This window comes from Pan troglodytes, chromosome 11 (genome assembly GCF_028858775.2).
Source record: "Pan troglodytes isolate AG18354 chromosome 11, NHGRI_mPanTro3-v2.0_pri, whole genome shotgun sequence".
Classification (NCBI taxonomy): Eukaryota; Metazoa; Chordata; class Mammalia; order Primates; family Hominidae; genus Pan; species Pan troglodytes.
This window is the reverse complement of record NC_072409.2, coordinates 72,032,809-72,056,172: the sequence shown is the minus strand read 5'-3', so window position 1 is coordinate 72,056,172 and position 23,364 is coordinate 72,032,809. Positions and strand designations below refer to the sequence as shown.

Sequence of the window (23,364 nt, the reverse complement as noted above, 5' to 3'; positions counted from 1 at the left end):
CCCCAGCACATTGAGAAGTTTGGAAATGTGTAATTGATAGAGGAAGTTAGGTCCTAGAACTCAGAATCTTAAATGTTGACTTTGGCTGGAATACTTCCTCATTTATCAACTTAGGTCATCTGTTTCTTGTTTTCTTTGCTTTAATCTTCTTTTACATATCCATTTTAAGAAGTTTTGTATTTGCCTTTAAAAAAAATAAATGAAAATAGAGTGTATGCCTCTAAATAAGGAAACAGAGAGTCTCCCAACCTAATGCTTTGAAGTTTGCTACTTTCAAGTTAGTTGTTAATAAAGCCCTCCGTTAACGCAGAAATGCTGTCTTCCAAATAAGGTGGGAATTATACCCTGTTCTGCATATTTTCTATTTGGAAGAATACGCAAATGGCCAAACTGGAAAAATTTTGTAGATGTCATGGGTTAGATGTGCAGACCCTTAAAAAAAATTGACAGAGGAAGGTTTTACCCATAGCAGGTAAATTATACTTTCTTCTAAAGTCTTAGAATAATAAGACTGATTTTCTTATGAGCCCCATGTCACTATTCCTCCCAGCCACCACCTTTATTAGTTTTCAGGCTAAGAGTATCCTCTGGAATCATAAATTACATTATTCTCATCCATTCTATAAGGAGCCCGGTTCCCCCAGCCCCCACAGTCACACTCACGATGTCGACATGCCTTATGTTGCTCACGATGTGTGGGGTAGGTGTCTTTGTCCTGGTGGGTCCCACGTTATCCCTCTTGAGGGGATAACGTCACAGGTAGTGCTGACGTGGAAGCTAAGGTAAAGATTAACAGCTCCACTTTTGCAGCTGGGCTGAGCTGGAGTTGGTCTACCGCTTACTAGCCGTGGTTATGGGCGAGTTACTTAGCCTCTCCTGTGCCACCTTCCCTCATCTCTAAACAGTAAGGGATAGTGAGCCCCCTCCTGTGATGTGGCAAACAAAGGTTGACTATATTGCGCTTCATAGTTTTCTTGAAGTACTTTCCCATGTGGCTTCATTACTTCACACCTCAGCAGTCCTGTTCATAGGCTAAGTTTTGTCAGGGCACATTGTAAAAATGGGGAAATGAGGCTCAAGTTAGTTAGGCTTGGTGCCCACATGTTACTGGTCATTACACTGAAGCAATTGCTTGTGCCTTCTGACTTCTTGCACTTGACTGTGTGGGTCCTGCTTTCCAGGGCCCAGATGCAGGATGGAGCTTGTTCCATGTGACCGCTGGTTTCTTCTGCCACAGCTTACTTGGGAAGGGCCCAGCATCCACTGGATTTAGCTGGCTTAGGGGAAAGCTATGGATTTCACTTCATTATTGTCATTGCTTTCATTGTCTTTTTTGTGGTCTAAGTCAGCTGTCTAGAGACTGCCTTTCCCCCTTAGGAAACTGCTACCATCTTCTTAGTGACATTTGGTATAATTGCTAGACGTTGCCTGGGAAAAGTTGGCTGGCATAACCTAGGGGCTTAGAGAGGAATGCCCACCTTATTTTAGCAGATTTTCCTTACCAGGGCAACTTTTCCTCAATATGTAAGTGATTAGGTAACAGTAGACAGCTCGTGGTGTTCTGATCCTTTGATGGAGCGCCGGCTGGTGAAACCTTCTGCCTGCCCCTGAAGAACTCTGGAATGGGAAAGACTTAAATGTTCACCATATGAGAAATACTATTAGAGAGGTTAATAGGAAAGGTTAGGACCCTGGGAAAGAATCATCAAGGCTGGGGAGTTCGTGGCAGGCAGAGGGAGGGAGGAAGCGGCGTGTACTTGGGAGGGAAGCGGTGCTGTTCTAGCAGGAGGGAACAGTTTGTGCGCAACTTGGAGATGTGACAGCATGTGACATTTTAGGGGACTGGCCTGTTGTCCTATGTGGCTGGGAGTTTAAGGTCACATGAAGTAAGACTTGTTGGCACTAAATTGTAAAGGGCTTCATGAGCCCTAAAGAGCTTGAAGAGCGAATGAAGGTTTTTGACACGATCGGATTTTTGATCCTTGTTAATATAGCTAACAATTTCACATCCAGAGTGCCAAGTCCGTAGGCAGCGGGGCTTGACCACAGCCGTCATCTCTGGGGTCTGTGGTTCTTCATTATTGTTTACTTGATTCTGCCACTGCAGTTCCTATTTCCAGGAAACCAACAACCCTGTAAACACCTGTTTGACCACAGAACACAGCATAGTTTTATTAACAGGAGCCTGGTCTGCTAGGAAAAAACAACCTGCCCCCTTGGAACACAGTCTTGTTTTCCAGTTCACCACAGCTGCGAAGGAGCCCAGTGGGGACTCTTTGCTTTTAGTTCCTTCACCTCTGCTGTGTGCCCAGTAAATGAAAAGCCCCTTGCTCTTAATGGGTTTTTATTTCATTCATGTTTTACATCTGTGAAGTCGAGTGGGCTTTATTCTTTTCGATTCTGACACCAGACTTCAGAAGCAGAAGCGATCCTGATCTGTAGGAGCTTGATTCAGAAAGCTAGGTGGGGGCTGGGGCTCAGTTCTGAGGCTTTCTGAGATGCAGGTGGGCTTCGCTGTATGGCCCCTAAGGAGGGATCCAGGACTGACTGTCTGCCCTGCAGTTTGCCACAATTCTATCCAAACGTCCATCTCTACTCTTTGGGCGTTTGTTCTAGTCTTTGCCAACTGCCATTTCCCCCACTCTCACCTTTGATGACTTAAGAATTTTGTGTTTTTTGTTGCCTCGTCACTGCCCTTGTGCTTTCCTGATCCCCACCCTGCGTCTTCCTCCCTTTCCGCATTCCCTGACCCACATACTTGTCCACTGGTTGAGATAAAGCCCTCAATTCAACGTATCTTCACTTGGCTTTTTTTTAAGTCGTGGTGGTGCGATAACAATACTGTCATTTCCTGAAGACTCACTGCAGGTGTCAAGTGCTGTGTTAAGTGTTTTGCAGCTGTTACCACTTTAATCCTTACAGCAACCCCTGCCACCTCTGTGTTTTATTATTATTCCTATCTTATGGATCACGAAACGGACACATTCTAGACTGCAGGCTGGCTGATTGGCAAGACGGCAGTTGATGTAGCCAGAGAACAGAGAGAGGTTCATTTAACAGCAAAGTTTGGGCACTTGATTTGCCTGTGGACCTAATCTAATGTGTTAACTGGTTACGAGCCTTCCCCTCGACTTCCGCTTGAATAAGTAAATGAATCTAAACTTTAAATATTGGAATACCATACACATACGGAAAAGTGCATGAATCATACATATCTAGCTCAGTGACTTTTCACCAAAGGCAGCCACCTGTGTAACCAGCCCTTGGATCAAGGAACAGAGCAGGATCATTGCCCAGAAACCCCTCCCATGCCCCTTGCAGTCACCAAGGTTAACCACCACCTTGACTTTCAATACTGCAGATGAATTTTGCCTGTGTTCGAAATTCTAGAAATGCAGTCATTTCCATGTCCATTATTTTGTATCTGGCTTCATTCTGAATTCAGGTGTGAGTGATATTCATGAATGCTCACTATCTGTTTATACATTCCTCTTTCTGATTGGTTTTACTTTTCCTAGTTCCTCAACCAGTAGAGAAAGTTAAGTTTCCTTCTGGGATCCCTTCACCATTGTCATGATGAGCCCTCAGTGTGGCCTTTTATTGAAAAAGCTCTGTTATTATTGTAGGTGAATAATTTCCTCCCCTGGTTTTTTCCTTCCAGTTGATCCCTCCTAAAGACCCATCCACCCTTTGTGTTGCTCTGGTGTGTTCATTTGATTTGGCTCTCCAGCACAGCGGGCAGCACCAGCTTCCTGCGAGGCCCCCTGTAACTGATGTATTAACATCCATATGGGTTTCCCGTGGGATGGATGAGTGTTCACAGCTTCTGACAGCAGCTCGCTGCATTGTGAATCAATTTTAAATTGCCTCCGTATGATGATCGCAGGCCTCCTGTGCAGTTTAAAGAAGAGGACACCTGGGAGAGAAGTGGGTGTCTTCCGAAGATCAGCAGACAGATCTCCCGTCTGTTACTCGGTGCATCTATTTAATCTGGAACATTTAACTCTATGATAAGCAGGCTTCCAGTTGGAGGAAGATAAAATTTCCTTTTTCTGAAAAATCTGAGATTGATGAAAGGGTGCCTCATGGAAACCTGGCCTTAGCTGGAGGCGCCCAGCTTGATTTGTGGTACACAGAGAAAAACTAATCCTCACATGTGTCATTTCTCTCATAGCACCGAGATCTTTGAGAAGCAGTTTCTCCATCTTAACCACCATCCTTATAAATCATGTGCAACTCAATTGTTTTACTTTTATTTTTTAATTATTATTATTTTTTTGAGACAGAGTCTCTGTTGCCCAGGCTGGAGTGCAGTGGCGCAATCTCGGCTCACCACAAGCTCCGCCTCCCAGGTTCACGCCATTCTCCTGCCTCAGCCTCCCGAGTAGCTGGGACTACAAGCGCCCGCCACCATACCCGGCTGATTTTTTTGTATTTTTGGTGGAGGTGGGGTTTCACTCTGTTAGCCAGGATGGTCTTGATCTCCTGATCTCGTGATCCGCCCGCCTCGGCCTCCCAGAGTGCTGGGATTACAGGCGTGAGCCACTGTGCCCAGCCTCAATTGTTTAATTTTATGGAAATTTACTTGTCATTTCTTCAGTATCACCTGGCTATTTTTTTGTTGTTTTTGGACCCAGAGCATGGAGCCTGATTCTGAGTCATAGAACTTGGCTACTGGACTTTGTTCGTTGAGCATTCTTCAAAGCCTAGAATTCTTGTAGGACATGAATAGACTTAAACTCCCATAGTTCTGTGGCAGTCTTCAAGGGCAACAAAATGCTATTTGATTATGACTCCAAATATCCCATAATAAGTGGCATAGGTTCCTGTTCAACTAACTATAATGTGCATGTTGAAATGTCATGTGGACTCGATATATTGCTAAGGACACCAAATAATCCTGTTGGATAAAAAATGAGATTGAGTGGTTTGGTGATGTGAGGGTTTTGAGCTGTATTGTTTTTATATGTGTATTTATTCCCCAGGACAGTCTCCATGGTTCCCATTATATGTGCTTATTCATTCAAATTAAGAGTAACATTAAGGATTTGGGCCAAAAAGCTATTTACTATTAGTTACTGGAACCAATTTGCCAGCAGGTAACAGATTGAGATTATGTCCTGTGATTGAGTGGAGGGGAAGTTTAAAAGTCTTCATGTGTCTGATATTTTGCTTTTATGGAGGGAAGATAATAGCATGCATTTTATTTTCAAGCAAATGTATATGGGTTTTAAGTGCAGGGTGGTAGAGACCTGGCATAATCGGTTTTCAGTTTTGTGCTTGCTAAGTTACTTTACAAAATTTGAGTTTGTATTAAAATGAAAATTTAAGCTCTGTGTTAGTACTCATGGTGTTTACATTATATTTAAAGCTGCCAATGACAAGCTCCAGAAAGGGCCCAGACTTTTCTCGAGGGTAATGGGAAGGAGGAAGCAGTACATACTTCACTTATTGTTTATGGTTTGAACTTCTAGCTCTCCTAGTGATTTCAAGTTAAGAAAGTGGAAGTAGTGGTCTTCAAAGTAGAATGTGCATAATTTTTTTTTTTTTAAGACGTAGTCTTGCTCTTGTCGCCTAGGCCGGAGTGCAGTGGCGCGATCTCATTGTTCTCATTGTCCAACTCCCATTTATGAGTGAGAACATGCAGGGTTTGGTTTCCTGTTCCTGTGTTAGTTTGCTGGGAATGATGGTTTCCAGTTTCATCCATGTCCCTGCAAGGGACATGAACTCATCCCTTTTTTTATGGCTGCATAGTATTCCATGGTGTATATGTGCCACATTTTCTTTATCCATTCTGTCATTGATGGGCATTTGGGTTGGTTCCAAGTCTTTGCTATCCAGCAATTGATTTCTGTCTTTGAAATCAACTTGTGGCCCAGAGGGGCCGTAGGAGCACCAGTCATCTTGCTCTTAGCTCAGGCAGTGGGAAGGAAGAAGAGAAGAGGGCAAGTATGCTCTCTCCCTATTTATTTTTTTAGAGCAGTTATAGGTTCTTGGCAAAATAGAGTGGAAAGTTACAGAGAGTTCCCATATCCCCCATCCCTGTCCCCTCTTTCAAGTTCAGAGCTTCCTCAAAATGCCATCCAACAGCTTCTTCTTACACCTCATTGGTCAGAACATAGGCAGGCTGGGCTAAAGGAGACCGGGGAAGAGTAGTAGTTTTTTAGCTGCGCACTTTGCTGTCTTATATAATGGCGTTCCTGACCAAGGTAGGCAAGGAAGATTGTTGAGTAGGAAACCTAAAATCTCTGTTTACAGCCATATAAGATAATCTCTTATTTTCTCTTCCTTAAGCAAGAGAAAGTTGAAGTCCAAACCATAAACTGGTATTTTTAGAAAGCTGTTTTTTTGGAGGTTGTTTTTGCTGTTGAAATATATCTACTCTGTTTAATTATTATTAGTTCTTAAGGGCTTCATCTTTAGCAGGGAAAATAATCATTTAAAATTATACTCAGAAATCATACAATTACACAAGATACATGGAAGGAGGTATTTTATGTTCATTTGGAAGTACATTAAGTGTTTTATAATGAGATTTGAGGGAATGCTTTACAGAATGGGTAAGAACAATTTAAAACCCTTAAAAAAATTTTACATACAGTTCAATATATATGTCATTTGGTACACGCTAGATTTCTGCTATGAATTATTTTAAATTTGCACCATCAGTAAATGCTTCAATTTGTATTGATTTCAAAGGAAACTATACAAGAGAATCTTTCCTTTTTTTCATCTTTTTCATAGTCGTAGCACATTGCCGAGATAACGATTGCTTCCTCTGTAAATGTGTTTTCTGTCTTCTCTCCAATCGTTTTTCCAAAAGTGCATACTCCTTCCACGTTACTGCAGACGGTCAGATGCAGCCTGTCCCTTTTCCCCCCGACGCCCTCATCGGACCCGGAATCCCCCGGCATGCTCGCCAGATCAACACCCTCAACCACGGGGAGGTGGTGTGTGCTGTGACCATCAGCAACCCCACGAGACACGTGTACACAGGCGGGAAGGGCTGCGTCAAGGTCTGGGACATCAGCCACCCTGGCAATAAGAGCCCTGTCTCCCAGCTCGACTGTCTGGTGAGTGAACAGGAACTGGTGCACAAGGGCAATTTCTCCCTGGAGATTCAATAAGGAAATAGCTGTGTGGGCCTGGGTTTTATTCCCATTATGAGGAAATAGAAGCCCCTTCTGTTTCCTGTGTTGGTTATTTAACCCCCTCGGCTCCCCATTTAAATGCGAAGGTTTCATTTGTTGCTGTTGTACTGGCTAAATCCCAGAGTTGATGGATTTCTTTTTAAAAAATATTTTACAGTGGTTTACAGAGGCTCTCCTCATATATGGATGTGTATTACAAAAGAGAGTTTCCCATTTAATGGACAAAAGCACAACTTGGCCTGGACTCTGATCCCTGCCATCCACTCGTTTTTTAATTGACCTACAGCCTTTAGATAAATATAGAATAGTAAATATTTGATAACATGACATAAAAACCATTCTGAACAGGGTCTGTGTTTTTAAGGGAGACCTGAGAGAGCTGGTTAGGTTTTATGGCCTTAACTTCAGGAAAGGGTTAAAGGCTGTCACTGCAAAGACCCGGGGCAGCCATCAACGAAAGAGAGCAGTGAGAATGCTTTCCCAGAGTACCTAAGCCACGTCCGCTCAGAGCCTGAGAATACCATTTAGCATTTTTCAGGGACATAAAACATGTTGGGACATGTTCGGATCTCTTTTTTCTTTGAGACGGAGTCTTGCTCTGTCGCCCAGGCTGGAGTGCAGTGGCCGGATCTCGGCTCACTGCAGGCTCCGCCTCCGGGGTTTACGCCATTCTTCTGCCTCAGCCTCCCAAGTAGCTGGGACTACGGGCGCCCACCACCACGCCCGGCTAATTTTTTGTATTTTTAGTAGAGACGGGGTTTCACCGTGTTAGCCAGAATGGTCTCGATCTCCTGACCTTGTGATCCGCCCGCCTTGGCCTTCCAAAGTGCTGGGATTGTAGGCGTGAGCCACCGCGCCCGGCCATGTCCCGATTTCTAAACCATAACCCCAGAATTTACAGAGCACATACCACTGGCCTTAAGCAGACTCTGAGCTGCCCTGCCCTGCCCTGCCCTGGTGTGGTGTCTGCCTGCACTCTGCTGTTGCAGATGGTGCCACGTACCCACTGCCTGCCTGGAAAATTGTAAGGATTCCGGAGAAGGTGTTTCCAAAAAGCAGAGTGGCAGTGTTTTTGAAACACAGACTTTTTTAAGAGTAGTTATTAGTGCATTTTTTAAAAAAACCAGATAACTTCAAAATGTCTTCATTCATGAAATTCTTATTTAAATATGGCCCAATATTCTATAGCAGTAGGAGTATCCTTTGTTGAAGTCATGTGCTTAAAGTTTCTTTAATCTTTGAAAGATAATCCATCGTTAAAAGCATGTAAGCAAACTTTAGCCATATCTGCATCTTTCAGGAGTTGATCATATGAGGGCCCCCCACCCACAGCCCCTTCATATGTGTCGGTTTTGATGGAAAGATGCCTGCTTTTATCAGGTTCTTTGGCCTTTGCATTGAGGGGCTTAAGTGTAACAGCAGCCACATGACAACTTGAGAAAGCAGCTCTAGTAAATTCTTAGCAAGAATCCTTCTGACTAATGAGGTAATGTGCTCAGCATAACGAAGACCGAAACATAGAGGATGGGCCTGCAGTTTCCAAGTGGTAAATAATGCAGGGTGATGAGGTAGATTTATAAACTAGCTTGGAAAAGTGGTTTCTTCTCAGGGAACTATGTGTACACCTGTACCTCATACCTAGATAGTTTCAGCTCTGTGATGCAGGACACCAGAAGCAGTTACCTAAGCTCCTGTGAATTTGTTTTGTTTACTATTTTGAAGGAGACAGGTGTACTTGGACCCCAATCTTGACTAGAGAACTCTTGCTCTGTTAGAGTGTCCATGAAATGCCACTCTTAACTCAAAAAACCAAGACAGCCATTAGAGAACATGGTGCTATGATTGCTCGGTAATTCATTATAGCAATGAATTATGTTTATTCTACAGAACAGAGACAATTATATCCGTTCCTGTAAATTGCTACCCGATGGCTGCACTCTCATAGTGGGAGGGGAAGCCAGTACTTTGTCCATTTGGGACCTGGCGGCTCCAACCCCGCGCATCAAGGCGGAGCTGACGTCCTCGGCCCCCGCCTGCTACGCCCTGGCCATCAGCCCCGATTCCAAGGTCTGCTTCTCATGCTGCAGCGACGGCAACATCGCTGTGTGGGATCTGCACAACCAGACACTAGTGAGGTGAGCAAAGATGGTCGTCTAAGGAGGGGTTCGCTTCTTTAGCAGCTGGGCCTATCACCTCTGCTTCTCTGTGGCTGCCTGCAGCCCACACAATAAGAGCCTCTTGAATGCCAGGCATGGGGCTAGGTGATGAGGGAACAAAGACAACTGTGTTGCTGCCTTTGGGGGGCTTACAGTCTTATTACTATGCCTGGTGTCACCCGAGACTTTCTATCTCCTTAATGTGCCAATTCTTCAGCCCACATACAGACTCCAAACTTGTTCTAAAAATATTTCTGGCTTTTGCCAAGGGGTGGCCTAATGTGGATTACACGGCAGCACAAAAGGCCCTTGATACTAGATGTTTTGGGCTTTGGCTAGAACTTGGTGCAGACAAGAGCCAACTGATAAAAGATAACAGAAAATCAACAAAGGTACATGAGAAGAGGAGATTCTATGAATTTTGCCTACAAAATGGTTTTAAAGTATCTCAATAATGAAATAGACCTGCCCAGGGGTGGTTCCACCCAGGAGCCCGCAGGGCTCTGCCTGGCCTTCTGGCATCAGCCCTGTCACCTTAGCAGCAGCTGCAGTTCTGGTACCCTTGTGTCTCTCCTCAGCTCCCCTGCCGAATGCCCCCTTCAGAAGTCAGTGCTCACACCAGAGCTGTTCTCAAAAAGTCTTTTTAAAGTAAGCACGAATGAAACATGAAAGGTAAAATGAGTACGTATTTTACTCTTGTTTCATCTTTGCTGGGAAGCCGTCCCTGCGGATGGCGCAGTTTGGGGTCTGTGGCTTGTTTGGTAAGTCCCCTCTCATGCTGCACAGAGAAGGGACGGGCTCCAGAAGTCATCATGACAGCTCACTCTCTTCAAACCTCCAGTGTAGAAATCCATGAAGTGTCATTGAGCCGGGCCTGGTCCCTGCGTGTGGGTGACAGTGCGGCAGTTACTTTCCTCTTCTGTTTGCTGGGTAGTGTAGATGAGCAAAATGGAATGATGGAGCCAGGGCCGAACGCCCTCTCCACCTTTTATTCTAGCAAAAGTTACTTGTTTTTTTCTTTTTTTAAAACTCCATAAGTAGCACTTTCAAAATATCAATTCTAAGCACTTTTCAAATATTCCTCCACTTAGTTCTCATAACGTCTGTCCTGCTATTTGCCCCATTTTATAGAGGAAGTGCCTGAGGCTCAGAGAGGGTAAGTTACTGGCTTCAGGTCACACAGTCAGATGTGGTGGAGCCAAGTTGAGGCCCAGGCATTCTGCTCTCTTGTCTGTACTCTGAACCCTTGCTCCGTGCCGGCTCCTGGGGAGTAAATACCTGTTGGATAGAATGGGGTAGCGTCTTACAAATCTTTCTCTGGACCACCCACAGGTGGCTAGTGGCTGCTGCATGTAATAGGGCCATGTACAGCCTATTGAATGTCTTTGTATCCACTGTAACCCAGCACGTTCTGAACAGTCATAGGATGTGCCTGAGAGTAATGCTGGAGTATAGTATATGGACGGAGAGAGGGCAGAGGGATGGGGGAGCAGCTGCCAGGTACTGTATGTCAGCAGAGGAAGGTGTTTTCAGTCAAGGAGGAACAGCGTTTCATGAGTTAGAAAGGTCAAAAGAAGTCAGAGGGTCACTGGATTTCCAGAGCTGTTTGAAGGGAAGAAAAGCAACACTTTCACCAAGTGAAGCAGGGACTGCTCCAGGCCTGGGTGTTCTGTGGGGATGTCTGGGAAGCAAGCGGAAACATTGGAGGTCCACCTGCACGGCCGCAGGAGAGAGGACTCAACCTGGATCCTAAAGTGCAGAAGTTGGGGATGGCTTGCAGAGAGAAGATTTTAAAAGTGATGGTTCACGTCTTGGCTTAGAATTTAGGGCAGTAGTGGTGCTTTTTCCTTCCCTTGCACTCTTTAAAATCCAAGCTCAGGTTAAAAGTTTGGAGCTCTACAGGAATGATAAGGTGTGGGGATCCTGGAGGAAGAAGCAGCATGGTAACTTTGTTCTCAGTGTTGAAATTCCCACGCAGTTCTTTACTGGATCCCGCCTGCTTCTGAGCGTGGGTCTAGACTTTGCTCGCCTTTTCTGGCTGCTCCCCCACCACCTTCCTCTCAGCATGCAGAACTGAGTCCACCAGTCACCGTCCCTGCTGGGGCTTACACTGACCTCCCCTCAGCAGCTCTGCTAGTTGCCTTGCACAGCATCTGTGCTCAGCAGATCCCTGTTGGCTGATCGTTTCTGATGGCGATTTTTGAATGAAGCACAAGGTTCTTTAAAGAACAACCTTGTGCTCCGCTTGGAGGCAGAGTCTTGCTGAGGTGCCCATGGGTCTGTCTCAGCAATTACCTGTGTCTCTGCCCAATGCCTCTGAGGTCAGGAGGCCGGCATGCGTGACCCTTTGTCTCTGGGAGTCCAGATTTCCTAATGCAGGGCTCTTTCTAACACAGAAAGCAAGGTTGAGTAAATACATGAGCTCATGCTCTGTTGGCACGTAGGGCATTGCTGTGTTGATTCACTCATGGAAACAGGAATGCTTCTGTACACCCTGTGCTTGTAACGTCCCCATTTCTTTCTCTCACGGACTCAGGCCTGCACGATTAAAGAACAGACCTTTATCTTCCCATAAGGAATACAATCGGGATTTTGTGTGTTTGTCTTTTATTTTCTATTTAACAATTAAACACTTTTCCAGACCTGGAAAGAATTTTACCTTCCAGACGGTTTTGTCAGAGTAGCATATTTAAGTTCTGGGTAGTGACCTGCAGTGGCATTCCATTTCTTTAGCACTTGGATCGTGAAAAAAGGGAAAGACAATCGCAGGTGCTGTTTCCCCTCCTCCTCAGGGGAAGGTTAGTTTGATCTTGCACATCAGCAGACACTGGCGGGATGACACACACACACACAGGCGGGATGACACACACACACACACACACACACGGTCCAAAACTAACAACACAACAGTGTTTACCTTGAGCTCTGGCAGGAAATCATTATTCAATCTGGTTTGTTTTATCAGGCAATTCCAGGGCCACACAGACGGAGCCAGCTGTATTGACATTTCTAATGATGGCACCAAGCTCTGGACGGGTGGTTTGGACAACACAGTCAGGTCCTGGGACCTGCGCGAGGGGCGGCAGCTGCAGCAGCACGACTTCACCTCCCAGGTGACTGAGTGGCTTCCGCCTGCCCTGGAGTCTGGGAGGTGGCTGGGGTGTGTCTTCCTCCTCACAACCCTCCTTCCTTACCCTAGGATGGTAGTGGCTGGACAAACAGATCAGGGCTGAATTTGAGATAACTAATTTAAAAACAATGACCACCACCTCCTCCTTCACGACCCTCCCCCTACCTTCCCCAAAACTAGAGTGGTTTTTAGAATCCTGTAGGTTAAGGCATGTTCTCTGTTATATTTACATATGAGTTTGTTTAAGGGATTTGTACATTGAAGAATGTATAGTTTTCCTTCAGCAGTGTTTGATCTGTGGCACATATTCTCACCATCTAATGCAGGAGTAGGAGATGATTTTTTGATTCCCAAATAAATAGAACTTGAGAAATCTGCAGAATGTCACTAAGAGTAGAGAAAAGTCACAGCTCCTCTGAAAGTTCATTTATTTACCCTGCACCAGAGAGCTCAAAAAAATGCACAGATACCTCAGTGATACCCATTTTATTCCTCATCCTTTAAAAAATGAACTGGTGGCTGACTAGATTTGCAGACTTTTGAAATAATATATAAATGGCAACTTCGTAGATTGTGAAAAGTATTTTGATGTCCAATGTCTGAATGTAGACTTGTTTTGGAAAAAAACAGTGTTTGCCATTTTAAATGCTTTCTGGTGGTAGAATTGTTCTTTCGATCATGACTTGGCATTTATTTTTTACCTTGTTTTGTAATAAAAATAATTCTACTCAGAAAACTAGGACAGAAACAGAAAACAAGCATATATACTTCTAAATTTCATATTCCTGTTAACATTTTGTTGAGTTTCTTAGAGTCTTGCTGTTTTCACTCTTTCCCAACATAAGCAGGATACAATTTTTGTTCTGCCTTTTTTTAAAACTTCTTAGAGAAATTCTCAAATACATATGAGTACAGCAAATGTCCAAGCATTTATGAAAGCACAGAGAATTGTACAATAAATGCCACATGCCCATCGCTCAGCTTTAAGTTATTTGGCCATATGATAACTCTCGTTCCCACCCCCAGACACTGGATTATTTTAAAATAAACTCTAGCAGCATATCATTTTATCCATAAGCACAGCCATGCACCATATAACCTTTTAGCCAAGGACAGACCGCATATGTGACAGTGGTCCCTTAAGATTATAATACTATATTTTTACTGTACCTTTTCAATGTTTAGATGTATCTGGATGTACAAATACTTCCCATTATGCTACAGTTGCCTACAGTACTCAGTACAGTAACATGCTGTGCAGGGTTGTAGCCTACGAGCGATAGGCTCCACTCTCTAGGTGTGTGTAAGTGCACTCTCTGAAGTTCACACAATAAAGTCACCTAACAAGGCCAGGCACGGAGGCTCACGCCTGTAATCCCAGCACTTTGGGAGGCTGAGGTGGGCGGATCACGAGGTCAGATTGAGACCATCCTGGCCAACATGGTGAAACCCCGTCTCTACTAAAAATACAAAATATTAGCCGGGCGTGGTGGCGGGCGCCTGTAGTCCCAGCTACTCGGGAGGCTGAGGCAGGAGAATGGCATGAACCCAAGAGGCGGAGCTTGCAGTGAGCCGAGATCACGCCGCTTCACTCCAGCCTGGGCGACAGAGCGAGACTCCGTCTCAAAAAAAAAAAAAAAAAAGTCACCTAACGACACATTTCTCAGAACGTATCCCCCTTGATAGGTGATATATGATCGTATTTCAGTTAGTGTCTCTAAAAGGTAAAGCCTCCTTTAAAATGTACAGATGAATGCCATTATTATTAGGAATCATTTCTTAATTTTATCCCAAAGGACAGAGGGGTTCAAATGTTTCCAGTTTCCTAAAGGTTTTGACACTTGGTTCATCTGCGTTAGATCACTTGCCCTGTGGACCTCCCCACAGTCTGGACTTGGCTGATTACTTCCCCCCATTCTTACTATTTCCCCACTTTTCACATTGCGTCTTCCCTTCCTAAGTGTATCAGGCGGAATCATGAGTGAGCCTGTCTTGCTCCTTGTAGATCTTCTCCCTGGGGTACTGCCCCACCGGGGAGTGGCTGGCGGTGGGCATGGAGAGCAGCAATGTGGAGGTGCTGCACGTGAACAAGCCTGACAAGTACCAGCTGCACCTGCACGAGAGCTGCGTGCTGTCCCTGAAATTTGCTTACTGTGGTGAGTTCAGCCGAAAGGAAACTGGAGGCCGTTGATGGCCCAAATGGAAAATGCTTCTTAAAAAAATATGGTAGAGATCATAATCTGGAAAAAATGTTCTCCGAGCAGCTGGATGCAATAATTCTATTGTTTTAATATGCCCTTCAGAGCACAGCAATGTCTGTTTCAGTCTGTTTTGCTAATTTGAGAAAAGTCAGCAGGCAATGTGATTGCCTAATACACGGTTTGGACACAAGTTTGTTTTGGAGGGGTTGGGAGACGACAATGAGTTTCTACTCTGAAGAGGGGTGGGTGGGAATTTATTGAAGAATGGAGCAGGGGCAGTGGAAGTCATTATGAGCTGGCCATGATGAGGAATCCAGGGTTAGAGAAGTCGATATTTAGTTATACGCAGACACTTAGTTACACTTTACTCTACAGTGAGGATGAAGAGGGAAGAAGTTCATGTGGTGACCCTTCTTGTGTGCTGCAGATGGGCAGATATCTGTTCACAGTACGCATAGATGGATGGATGGATGGATGGATGGATGGATGGATGGATGGGTGAGTGAATGAGTGCCTATCACTTATTCAGCATTTTTCTTCATGCTATATGATGTGACTGGCATTTTACTTAAGTTGGATGTTTAATCCTTTAATTCCCATTAAAGATGGGAATCTTTAATCCCATTTTATCATGAGGAGACTGACTAAAATAGAACACATTCTTCATTGATTTCTATATTTGAGGGTTACCGTGTGTTGGATATGATGCTACTAGTCCTGTATCCAGTGACTAAGGAGGCTGATACCTCTTAGATTATACCCAAGATCACTGATAAATCACTGAGGAGCCCAGATTAAAACCTCTGTTCATATCATGGACCAGTCCTTAGGGCATGATAGCTCATATATTAAAAATGTTCTTAGTTGGATTAAGTCCAAGTTGCTAATTGTATAGTAGGAATTTTAACCTTGTGAAAACTAGATATTCCTTTGCTAATTCTAGGTAAATGGTTTGTGAGTACTGGAAAAGATAACCTCCTCAATGCTTGGCGGACCCCCTATGGAGCCAGCATATTCCAGGTGAGTAAGTACTCCTCACCTAGATCCACAGTTTGACCACAGTGTCGCCTCTGAAGCCAGGAGTGAAGGTGCCTCCGAGGGAGCAGGGCCTCTGAGTACCGTTGTTCCACATTAAACACATGTCCATTGTTTTCTCTTCCAGTCCAAAGAGTCCTCGTCAGTGCTTAGCTGTGACATCTCTGTGGATGATAAGTACATAGTCACTGGCTCGGGGGACAAGAAGGCTACAGTCTATGAAGTCATCTACTGAAAACATTATGTGGTTTAACGTTTATAGTTGAATTGGGCCAAAATGTTTCGAATTTATAGAAATAGAAAAGTTGTAACTTTAAAAGAGAAAAAAAATTACAAACACCTGTTTCCAAACCTTGACACAAAACTACTTTGAGTCTACAAAGAGGAGGCGACAAGTCCATCAGCAGAAAGTCACCTGTCTACATAGACCAAATGGAGCACCAAGGCCAAGCGGACAGAGGGGCCATGGGTTGTAGGATTGAGGAACGGAATCTGCCGACTCACATGACAGCCCATTCTTTCTTTCTGGGTGATCTGGGGATCACGCCTTGCCCAAGTGTGAGATTACCTTTCTGTTCCTTGCAGTTCACCTCACTTTCCGTCCTTTGTAGAGCAGTGGTGTCTCCAATGAACTTGTTTCCTGGTTTTGCATCTTGTGAAATGTTTTTTTGTATTTTTGTTGAAGGTTAAACATTTGTATAAATTGTAAATATATTTGGTTTATTACAGTAAAGGCTTTAGTACCAATAAGTGGTTTTCCTTTTCTTTCTTTATTGTTTTTTATTAAAGCTTTGGGATCATCAATGTGGGTTTTATAAGCAAAGATTATACATTTGTAGAGGAAGTTTTGAATTGCACTGCTTATTTTATAAATATATTTGGTGGTAGGCTCCCATTGCATTAGAACCTAATCCTTCACAAGCTTGAGTTACTGGGAACTCAAGACTAGGAATTGTGAGTGATTGAAGGTTTACTAATGACAGTTTTCTTTGGGAAAGTAAAATTACTTCATCAAGATTTGTTCTTTTGTTATGATACTATTGTGATTCAAGGTCACAAATTAAAGCTCTACTTTTTCTTGGTGATTCACTGGAAGGCAAAATATTCCTTTTTCTAGGAAGGCCCAATCTCCTCTTTCTTTTCCCTTTCTCTTTCCCTTTCTCTCTTTCTTTCTTTCGTTCGTTCTCTCTCTCTCCTTTTTTTTTTTGTTTAAAGATTTGAGTTCACATTGTTTGTTACCCAGGTTGGAGTGCAATGGCATGATCACATCTCACTGCAGCCTTGAACTCCTGGGCTTAAGCAATCCTCCCACCTCAGCCTCCTGAATAGCCAGGCTAAATTTTTTTTTTTTTAATTTTTATTTTTTGTAGAGGCAGAGTCTCACTTTGTTGCCCAGGCTGGTCTCGACCTCCTGGCCTCAAGTGATCCTCCCGCCTTGTTCTCCTAAAGTGCTAGGATTAAAGGCATGACCCACTACATGCCGGCCTCAGTAGTTTCAAATCTGTATTCTCTCTCTTCACAAGCTTCACTTGGGTTTTGGGTTATGATCTATGATACACAGAAAGCTGCAGAGTTCATTAACCTGTAAAAGGTGGAAAGTCAGCTGGTTTTGTCTTCATTAATACTTATTTGGTCTATTATATTAATTTACTTAAGCCAACCATACCCATCACTTCTCCACATTCTTCTCATTAAGGCCCTCCCTGCAGCTCTAGCCATTATTGTCTATCATTAGTCTTTGGTCTTTATCTTTGTGGACATGCTTTTACTAATTTGATTAGATGAAATCTGTAACCCTGGGCTTTTAATAAGTTACCATCCATGTTTCCTCCTGAAAAAGCTACATGGCTTATTTTTTATATACTATATACTATTATATACCATTATTTTCTATTATTTTATAAAATAATAGCTAATAAATTTAAGGCAGTGTTCCTGGCTGTTTAAAAATAGCACCTAAGGAATTTTTAATGTTCTTGTTCTCTTATGATCCAGCGAGTTGTTGGCAGTTTGTCTTAATATTTTTCATTTGTTACCAAGACCTTGTTCTTTATATATTCAAAAACATTACTTTGTTTGCTTTTTGCCAAAAAAAAAAATGTTTATATACTGAGTTAAATATTTTCACTTCTCAAGTGAATGGCAAACCCCCATTACTAAAGCTGATTATGCTGTCATCCCTTCCTTGTATAACGAAGTAGGTTTCTATCTGACAGACTCAGATGGCTTGTTAATGGAGTAATGGAGTGTTTATCTTTTCTGTTCTCTCTCCCTCCCCGCCTTACTTCCCTATTTTCTCTAATACCAACAATGAAGTAGCTTAAAGACCATTAGAGTTTGTCTCCCTCCTACCTGCGACCCAGAGACCCAGGCCCACAATGCGGCTCTGCACTTGTAAGGCCTCTCTAGTTGCCACCACTTCTAGCCAGCAGTGGGGAAAGAGCAGAAGTCCAGGGAAAGGGATGTGTTTTTAAGCAGGTGACTAGAATTTGTTCCATCACTTTTATTTGCCAGTCCATCGGCAGGGAGTTTGTCACATGGTGGCCACAAGGGAGACTGGAAATGCGATGTCTTGCTTTGCAGCCATATGCCCGTGGAGAAGGGGGACGCATGTGTGTGGGTTAAAGAGATACTCCTGTTTTCTGTTAGTGGATTTTCTCCCTTCATTTTCCCTCATACTTTATAGTTCCCAAACTTGTGACATTCTTTCTGTAATGGTATTTTTCTGAAACTTTTATCAACTCATAGATCATCTTGAATCTGATGAAGCCACTTCTATTTGATTTTGGAAGAGGCTCTGACTGTGTTGGTGGCAAGAGTCCTGGAGATGACTAGTGCAAGCCCAGCTGCAGAAGGGTTAGAGTCTTAGGAAATTGCCCAGACAATTGAGTGTTTCCCACTTGGAAAATGGGAACAGTGAAAATTGTGTCTACCTTTCAGGGTCTGGAGGATGGCGGTAGGTATGAGAACAGGGTTGTGAGTGGTGATTCTCACAAATGCAAGTGCAAGTGGGAGAGCAATTTCTTCCTAAGCTGTGACCGTAGGAGTCACCACTCCTGTCCCCCAGGAGACTGGAATCATGTGATTGTTGAGATCTAGTAAGCCAAATATTTGTATACCTTTTGCCCTGAATATGGGTTACAAAGTAAGTTTCAACAAATTCAGATTCTTTGGTCACCATGTGCCAAGAGGTATGTGGCAGTTTCGCATATAAAAATGTCAGAAGGTGGTTATCATTATCCTCATATAACCAAGGGTCAGGGAAGCTGTGTCCCCATGGCCTCACAGGACAGACCAAATGCAGGTTCTGCCATGAGCCTTGTCTGTGTTCTTTCAAATTTCATACAGTGGGCTGTGATTTTTTTTTTTTTTTTTGAGTTGGAGTCTTGCTCTGTCGCCCAGGCTGGAGTGCAGTGGCACGATCTTGGCTCACTGCAAGCTCCGCCTCCCGGGTTCACGCCATTCTCCTGCCTCAGCCTCCCAAGTAGCCAGGAGATCGAGACCATCCTGGCTAACACGGTGAAACCCCGTCTCTACTAAAAATGCAAAAATTAGCTGGGCGTGGTGTCGGGCGCCTGTAGTCCCAGCTACTCGGGAGGCTGAGGCAGGAGAATGGCGTGAACCTGAAACCCGGGAGGCAGAGCTTGCAGTGAGCCTAGATCGCGCCACTGCACTCCAGCCCGTGTGACAGAGTGATACTCCGTCTCAAAAAAAAAAATTTATAATTTGCACTGTTCCCTTAAGTAGCACTCTTATGTAATATTAGGTGTATAAATACGTTCGCGTTCACTAATTTATAACCTAATTTATGTAAATATTTGTTTTCCTCGTTCTTTACCAACAAATCATATATATTTAATATTGATGTTTTAAATCACTCACAGTCTTTACTCATGCCTTGCATGTATGTTTCTACCATGTAACTCATCTATGGAATTGGGTTGAAAAATCAAAGTCCTAGTGAGATTGGTTTTGTAATACTTTTTTCATAGCTAGATGTTTCTAGCACCTATTATATAATAAGGACAAAGTATTGCATCAATATAATTACCATTTATTAAGTTTCTGTTGTTTGTGAGGTGTTAGGGTAGGGGGTTGACATAAATTCTAATTTTTGTGGTGGCTGATGGGATTTTGATGGGCTCTTTTAAGATATGACTGGTAAATAGCAGCTGCCCCAAAGCTGAGAACATTGATATGGGGATTTTTATTTTTATTTTATTTTTTGTATTTTTTGTAGAGGTGGGGGTTTCACCATGTTGGCCAGGCTGGTCTGGAACTCCTGACCAAGGTAATCTGCCTGCCTTGGCCTCCCAAAGTGCTGGGATTTCAGGAGTGAGCCACCATGCTCAGCCCACATGGGGATTTTTAAAATTACACTTTTGCTAATAGTTTTGACTTTTCCCAGATTTGCCAACAGATCAGAGAAAGGGATCAGATTCTTAATTTCAGCATGTTGTTTAATTCCCTCAAGAGACTGCTGCCTCTGTCATCATGGCGAGGAAGTTGAGTGGTGACATTTCAAACTCTCTGCTCGGGTGTGTGGATTGTTTACTTCTCAAAGATGTCCTCTCTTCATGTGGCAGTGACATCATCAGATCACCACAATTTCAGGCTTCCCTGAGCAAGATGAAGCCATATAAGGGTCATTTTCTGCCCCGGGGAATTTACTATCCAGATATCCAAAGCTTTTTTGCCTCATATTTTAAACTAGCACTTAATAAACAGTTAAATATTTTGTTCTTAATCAGGTTCACGTTTCTGGAGAAGTTGTCAAACTTTTGTCTGCATCAGCATCACTAGTTAAAATTCAGATTTCTGGACCCCAGTCTCAGAGTTTCTGTTTCAGTAGGCCATGTTGGGACCCGAGAATTTGCATTTCTAAAGCGAGTTCCCAGGTGGTCCTGAGACTGCTGGACTGGGGACCACACTTTGAGAACTAGTGATCTGGCATAATAATCTTTACAACAGAGCCATCAATTTAATAAACTGTGAGAGTATATTAATATTTCCTAAAGACTGGAACCCTCTCAGTATTTGAGAGTTTGAGGCTGAAGATTAAAAGGAAGATGGCAATAAACTGTAAGGCTTACTGTTTTGAAGTTGCTTGACATCTGTTCTTTGAGTAGTCTCTGCCCAAAACTAACTTTTGAAGCAGAGTACTATAAGAGCCCTACAATAATCGAGTTCTTAAAAATGTTGCTTCTTTCTTAGACATAAATCAATGTGAGTCTGTGGAGGTTTGGAAAACATACCACAAGGACCTAATGTGGAGACCACAAGAATGTACATGGTGTTTAACTGGAGTGGTGATGCAGAGTTAGAAATCATTCCTTGAAAATTAGAATACCTAACTGTGTAAAACAGTAAGCTGCTGACATGACAGAGTGTTGTCCTTCAAATTATCATATTAGATTCAGTCAACCAGCCATTTGACTAAAGCAGGGTGGTCACTGGGCTGGTGACTAAGATGGAGTTATTCCAAAGAGGGAAGTTGGGGAAGAATCTGCTGATGGCAGAGAAGAAAATTAAAACCCACCATAATTGTTTCACCTAGAAACTGTTCTTTTTTTTTTTTTTTAGACAGTCTTACTCTGTCGCCCAGGCTGGAGTGCAGTGGCATGATCTAGGCTCACTGCAACCTCCACCTCCCAGGTTCAAGTGATTCTCGTGCCTCAGCCTTTCCAATAGCTGAGATTACAGGCACATGCCACCACACCCAGCTAATTTTTGTATTTTTAGTAGAGACAAGGTTTCACTATGTTAGCCAAGCTGATCTCAAACTCCTGACCTCAAGTGATCCACCCACCTCGGCCTCCTAGAGCATTGGGATTACAGGCATGAGCCACTGCGCCCGGCCAAAACTGCTCTTTTTTGTGCCAATCATGCCAAATGTAATACAGATTATTAATAATGTGTTTGCTACTTACCAAAGGACAGTTAAGCACTTTGTGTTATCTCACTGAACCTTCACAAAAGCCCAATGAGGTAGTTACTGGGTTCATGCTTATTTAACAGATGAGGGAACCGAGGCACAGAGATTAACTTGCTTGAGATCACACAGCGAATTGTGGCATCAGATTTTAATTCAGATGTTTAGACTCCAAAGTTTTAATTCTGTTCTACCTTCTTGTCCATGAAGTTTTATAACCTGCTTCTCACTTTTTTTAATCACTTGAAATTTACAGTGTTGGGTATATTATAATTTACCTATTTCTCATTTGTTAGGTATGTAGGCCATTTTAAACATGAAGATATTATAATCCTTATAAAGAAAATGTTCATATATAATTTTCTCTCCTCATTTCTGCTCCTTTCCTTAGGATTAATCCTAAGAAGTTGAATTACCACATCAAAAGATAAGATATTTCAGATCTTTGATATTATAAACTGCCAAATTGCTTTCCAGAAATACTGGGCTTATGTATACTGTCCCTAGCAAAGCATGGCAATAGCTGCTTTTCTCAGGTCAACCTCATTAATATTCTTACTCTAAGAAAGTATTTGCTAATGATAGGCAATAAATATCTCGTGTTCCATCTAGTTTTGTTCTAGCTTCCATTCATTATTTTCTAAAGGATCCTGAAGTCAGTTCATAGGCTAACACCATCTTTAAGAACAATGGATGTCTGTCCTGTTAACAATTCCTAGAAAAGCTTTCATAGACTCTTGATAGCTTCTTTTAGACACTTAACGTGAATGCCTAATTTTCTTGATCAGTTTCTATTGTATATACTTGTGTGTTCTGTTTTTCAATATTAAGAATCTATAGTTTTCCAGGATCATAATTATTTTTCATTGTTATCATTTACTTGCCACAAAGGGGTAATTTAGAAACCCCAATGATGATAAACCTTAATAAGAGTGGGGACCTATAACCTACTCCTATATTCGTATTATTTAAAAAGATCTTCTGTAGTTGTAAGAGTAATATGCCATGGGCACTGTAGTGTGTTAAGAAGGACACTGCATTTGTAATCAACTCCAGACCAGGCACAGATGGCAGGTGTGATACGTAGTTACCTTTTCTGTATATCCTTGAGCGACTTCCTCAGCCCTTCTTAGAATCGTCAGCTGCAAGATTGGAATAAAAGCGTATACCTCACAGAGTTGTTAACAGGTACTGCACTTTGAGAATTTAACATGGGGGTTAGTCATGCATTTCCTTGAGAAGTTGCCATGTTGGGCCCAGTTTGGCTGGCCACTGGACCTCCCCAGCTGGTATCTACTTGGGCCTGCCTTGAGTGGTAAATAAATGGGTAGACTTTAACAAAAGCTTGTACAAAGTGTAACTAGCACAGTCAGCAACTCTTGTTTAGTTTGTTTAAGGGCACGGGTGGTGACTGGGAAGTCAGGCCTCAACATCCAGGACCTTCTGAACTGGCGTCTTTTCCTAGAAATAACCAAATTCAAATGTTACCTTCGGAAAAGGTGATGTTTGAAGAAACTTGTAATGCTTTGCAGCATGCCTGGATTGTAGGGGTATGGTCGACTTGTGTGAGTCCTGATATGATCAACTTATGTTTGTCCAATCTGTGGATAGCTTCTCTCAGCTCTAAAAAAAAGATGCTGATGGTGTCAGCAAATGGGTTACCTAGTATGTTACTGGTTTTGAGGATACCCTTATTATCCTAGAACAATGATTGTTCAGACCATTTTCCATAGAAAGAAAATGTGTTTCAATACCTCTT

General features: G+C 43.0%; 1 protein-coding gene across 11 annotated transcripts in view; it reads left to right on the top strand.

The window, feature by feature from the left end:
* The window catches only part of TLE1 (TLE family member 1, transcriptional corepressor), a 104,772-nt gene extending 88,349 nt beyond the window's left edge, over nucleotides 1–16,423 (top strand). For all 11 annotated transcript variants that reach the window (XM_016961011.4, XM_054658122.1, XM_054658121.1 and 8 more), the window contains 6 exons: nucleotides 6,824–7,073; nucleotides 9,039–9,286; nucleotides 12,273–12,420; nucleotides 14,443–14,593; nucleotides 15,582–15,658; nucleotides 15,801–16,423. In XM_016961011.4, the coding sequence (XP_016816500.1) occupies nucleotides 6,824–7,073; nucleotides 9,039–9,286; nucleotides 12,273–12,420; nucleotides 14,443–14,593; nucleotides 15,582–15,658; nucleotides 15,801–15,908 (982 nt within the window). In that variant the 3' untranslated portion in view covers nucleotides 15,909–16,423. The remainder of the gene's footprint in view (nucleotides 1–6,823; nucleotides 7,074–9,038; nucleotides 9,287–12,272; nucleotides 12,421–14,442; nucleotides 14,594–15,581; nucleotides 15,659–15,800) is intronic.
* Nucleotides 16,424–23,364: the final 6,941 nt, after the last annotated feature.